At 36.5% G+C, this 5,187-nt stretch overlaps 1 protein-coding gene across 1 annotated transcript; it reads left to right on the plus strand.

Annotated features, from left to right (window-relative positions):
* Positions 1 to 2,287: 2,287 nt before the first annotated feature.
* LOC126079876 (olfactory receptor 4C11-like) lies at positions 2,288 to 3,220 on the plus strand. The gene has a single exon (XM_049891236.1). The coding sequence runs from the start codon at positions 2,288 to 2,290 to the stop codon at positions 3,218 to 3,220; it is 933 nt and encodes a 310-aa protein (XP_049747193.1).
* Positions 3,221 to 5,187: the final 1,967 nt, after the last annotated feature.

Genomic DNA, 5,187 nt, shown 5'->3' on the forward strand with positions numbered 1-5,187 from the left:
ATTTATTAAACACCTGCTTTTTTTTTTATTTGCTGAAATTCAGCAGTGAGAAGACAAAAATCCCTCTCCTTATGTTGCTTAGTTCTAGTGTGTCACTCGTATTGTATATCATTCTAATGGATATCAATTATGTGCCTTATGTGTGTAAGTCTGTCTGTAGGTAGGTAGGTAGGTAGACAGATAGATAGAGGATAGATTAGATAGATCAAGATATCATAATTAGTTGATAGACATTGCAAACACTTTTTCATTTCTGTGATTAAGAGTTTGACTAACAGTAGCTCTGGAAAACATCCAAGACTAAGAGTCTGCAGTTGCATGGCAGTGTGGTGAGGTATAATGTAGTTAAAGAGCACTGAGTTTCAGAACTGCCTCTGTAGCTGACTCATTGTATACTCAAGCTCCTGGAATCCAGTGTAGCCCTAGAATATTGTGGTGCCTCCTGCATAAGTATGAAGGCCATCTGAGGGCTCAGTAACATGCAAATGCAAATAAGTTAATCAGATCATCTCCTTAGGTAAGATTTTTTAAATCTTTATTTTTTAATGCAACACATGATTACAGAATGTTTTTGTGATTTCCAAAGGGCACATCTCTAAAAGTAGATCTCTCTCCATCTCTGATGCCTAGAATGCAGGTTCCCTCTCCTGCATTCTAGATATTATAGATACTATGATTGTCCTTGGTACTCTTCTCAACACAATTTATTTGTATAAGCCTATTACTTCAAGCAGGTATTAGAATTTCCATTCTCCTTATGGATGGATGATATTCCATTGTGTGTATATGACACTTTTGTCTACCCATCTACTGATGGACACTTGGGTTATTGTCACATTTGGCTAGTGCAAACATTGGTGTACAGGCATCTGTTTGAGTCCCTGCTTTTCAGTCTTTTGGATATTTACCTAGGAGTGGAATTGCTGGGTCATATGGTAATTTTGGAAACCCTGGTGGTGTAGTTGTTAAGAGCTACTGCAGGTCAGCAGTTCGGATCCACCAGGCGCTCCTTGGAAACTCTATGGGGCAGTTCTACTCTGTCCTATAGGGTCGCTATGAGTCAGAATCTACTCGATGGCAATGGGTTCGGTTATGGTAATTCTTTTTTTTTTTTTTTAATGTATGTGTGATATAAATTATCCTGATTTTAATGGAAATATTACAGTCTAAGCATACATTTATATTCCCTATTTAAAAAAATTTTTTTTTTCATTCTGCAATACATTTTAAAGACCATTACATACATAATGGTCCTTTTTTTCTTTAAACTATGATTGCGTAAAAGGGCCAACTCTGGTTTATTAAGTTCTGATGAACATTTAAATTGTTTCCCATCTTTTGCTACCATGGAAAGTGACCCAGCGGTTTTCTTTGTGCGTGTGAGTAAGTGTATCTGCAGAACAACAGAATTACTGGCTGATGTGGATGTGCACTTGTAATATCCTCTATATGGGGGATCACCCCTTAAGAGATTGCACCCACTTTAACTCCTACCAAAAATGTGTGAGACTGATGGTTTTCCACACCTTTGCATGCACTGTATATACATTAACAAACGTTTATCAAAAAGGTCACATTGCTATCTGATAGGTGAAAATGATATCAAATTGCAGTTTTAATGATAATGTATTTAATTGTGTATGGGCATCTTTTAATTTCTTTAGTTCTTTTGTTAAGTACAGGGTCTCTTTTATTGTTATTTTAATTTTTGTCTATTATTTATTTGGAAGCCCTAGTGACATAGCGGTTAAGTGCTGTAGCTGCTAACCACACCCCTTGGAAACTCTATGGGGCAGGTCTACTCTGTCCTATAGGGTTGCTTTGAGTCAGAACTGACTCGGTGGCAATGGGTTTATTATTTATTTACATGTTCCTTACTACAAATTGATTTCTGAAATCTATTATGCAAAAATTTTCTCTATTTTTTCAGCCCATTCCCTATAATATTGGCAGGTCCCTGATAAAAAATGAAGAAATACATTCAACTCAGGAAATTATTCACTTTTATCAAATCCCCAACATTAAAGTGTATTGTGTCTGAAGACCTCTTTACTTTTTTATTATCTTCCTATTACACAGTCATATGCAATCAGGGAACTAGATTAAGTATTATGAATTCTATTTTATTTATATTCAGGAAAAATCATACAGAAAAATAAATGGTTAACCATTCATAAGTGCAAGTTTCATGATCAAGCTTAGGTATTCAAGCTCCAAATGCAGTATTAGTTTTATAAAATTATTGCTTTTATTTCTAACCTCTACTTTCCCCACATCTACTGAAACAATGCAGCAAAATAAGAGTGTAACTGATTTCGTACTGTTAGGATTGACACAGGATCCTCTGAGGCAGAAAATGGTGTTTATAATCTTCTTCATTTTCTACATTGGAACTGTGGTGGGGAATTTGCTCATTATTGTGACCATCAAGTTCAGCTGGTCTCTTGGGAGTCCCATGTACCTCTTGCTATTTCCTTTGTCCTTTGCTGATACCTGCTTTTCAACTTCCACGGCACCGAGACTAATTGTAGATGCTTTCTCTGCAGAGAAAGTCATATCCTGTAATGAGTGTATGACACAAGTCTTCACAATGGATTTATTTGGACCCGTGGAGGTCTTTGTCCTCGTCCTCATGGCTGTTGATCGCTATTTGGCCATCTGTAATCCCTTGCATTACCCGACCATCATGAGACCAGAGGTTTGCATTATCTTGATCATTCTTGCCTGGATAGCTGCTTTAATACATTCTATTACTCAGAATGTTCTGATCTGGAAACTGCCCTTCTGTGGAAACAATTTAATTGATCATTATTGCTGTGATTTGCAGCCCTTATTAAAACTTGCTTGCATGGACACTTATGTCAGTAACCTACTGGTGGTGTTCAATAGTGGGGCCACTTGCTCAATCAGTTTCTTCATTCTGATGATCTCATACGTTGTCATGTTGTATTCTTTGCGAAACCACAGTGCAGAAGGGAGGAAAAAAGCCCTTTCCACTTGTACCTCCCACATCATTGTAGTTGTCTTATTCTTTGTTCCGTGTATATTCATATATATACGTCCACAAACCACTTTCTCCATGGACAAGATGGTGGCAGTGTTTTATACCATTGGAACACCCTTTCTCAACCCACTTATCTATACATTAAGGAATGCAGAAGTGAAAAATGCCATGAGAAAGTTATGGAGTATCAAAATTACTTCAGAAAGCAAAGGCTGAATTGGAGATTTGATTATCCAGTAATGGTTTGACTGAATTAGTACAGACATCAAATATGATAATGTGTGATTATTGTGTGAATAATATATAATCATATGTAAGGCTTTGTGTTGCTCTTTTTTTCCCAGTATACAAGCAAGATAAATGGTTAGCATCATCTTTTGTGTCATAGCTAGAGTGTCAGAATAAGTCAGATAATTATGGACCAAACTGACATCAGCCTGACCCAATCTTTTCCTGCAAGCTCAACTCTGACATTGCTGACCATGAGCTAAACATCTCAATTCTGAATTCAGTAGTTTGTGTTCTGATAAATAGACATTTATGTAATCGCAGCCATTCAGACTTTGAGAATCCGTAAATAAAGTGCAACTAATTCTCTGTGATCTTCCATTCTGTCTGTAATTCATTTCCAATAAGGTGTCCTTCTTCCTTTGAACATCTCCAAGGAAAGGGAACTCAGTGTACTGAGATATTGAGAAATCCATCCCATTTTATCACTGGATTGTCTTTAAAAAGTCCATCTTTTTTAATCAAAGCCTTCTTTTTTTATTTACTGATACTCCAAAGTAGTTTTTTCTCATTATTTTCTTATGTTATTAAGATGCCACAGGATTTTTTTACAGGTTGTTTTTAATTTAACATTACAGTGGGGCTTGCCATATTCAGCTATTTATGGAATGTGGTTGGTGTGCAGAAGCTCAGCTACAGAACTCTGAAACTCTAAAAGTAGGAAAGTGAAATAATGTGTATTAGCAGGATTAAATAAAAATAAACTGGAGATAGTATGTATTTTCTTAGACAGAAAGGCAGATAATTCGAAACTTAGTTAAAGCCAATTAATGATACAATATTATTTTGTTTAAAGATGTGTCAGGAAAATTACCATAGGCATTCAGAAAATTCACAGGAAACTTTTCCCCAGTTAGAGTAAGAAGAATCCATGGTTGCAGCAGGAATAATAATTTGTAATGGAAGGCTGTGTAGATTCCCAGGTTAAAATTGCCAGCAAAATTTTGGTGCCCACGGTGGATAAAGCATTTTAACAGTAGCACCTCGGCTGTGTATGCTATGGGTTATGTCGTAAACTTTGATATTCCTGCATATCAGTGTACTAAAACGTAATATATTTTTACCATTACCAAGGTCCACTTCATTTTAATGTGGCTTTTAATTCTTTAGTCACACAAAACTACCAATACTAACAATGATCTCCTGTCAGAGGTTATTTTTAAGATAAATTTAATAAAATATTACTTGTTTCCTGTGTTCTCACTTCTTATTTTCAAAGACATTAAGAAGTTTGAAGACTAAACTAGTGTCCCCAGGTTAACTTTTCATGCATGAGGAGGGCCATGTATTTAACAGAGAATGGAAATGTCCTTGACAGTATTGAATTTTAGGTGATCCCTTTGATCCTGGAAAACAGCCATGGTTAACCCTCCCACCCCCAACACACTTTCATGTTCTGGAAAACTGCCAAACGTCCTTTACCATATGACTTAAATACAACTCAAGAATGCACCTTCTTTACTTATGACAAGGCTAGGCATACTCCCATATTTCCATTCTTTGCTTCATAAATGATTAGCTGAACAGCTTGTCCCATGGGCCAGTTGGAACAAGATGCTTGGTAACCAAACTTTGGCTAAGCATCTTTCCTTTCCCCAGGTCCCTGAACTTTGGCCCCTGCTCAACCTGAGCCAGCATACAACCCCTCATTAAGAGCCCATTGTAAAAATAGACTATCATTAGCATAAGGTTCTTTGACTTACTATCCAATTATGGTACCCTTTCATTCCATTTCCCCACCCTGGTTTTTTTTTTGTCTTGTTAATTCTCCCCTGTATAAAACAGAAACCCTATTTGTGAATATTATGGTCACAACGTTTGCCCTATTGCAGTAGATTCTGGCTGTTTATTATAAAATGTAACATGGGGTTATTGTTATGGTTTGGATTGGGTCT

Source organism: Elephas maximus, chromosome 7, assembly GCF_024166365.1.
Source record: "Elephas maximus indicus isolate mEleMax1 chromosome 7, mEleMax1 primary haplotype, whole genome shotgun sequence".
NCBI classification, from domain to species: Eukaryota; Metazoa; Chordata; class Mammalia; order Proboscidea; family Elephantidae; genus Elephas; species Elephas maximus.

Bases quoted from the DNA above. Each gene is read 5' to 3' on its own strand.
- LOC126079876 (XM_049891236.1), top strand. From the start codon at position 2,288: ATGCAGCAAAATAAGAGTGTAACTGATTTCGTACTGTTAGGATTGACA.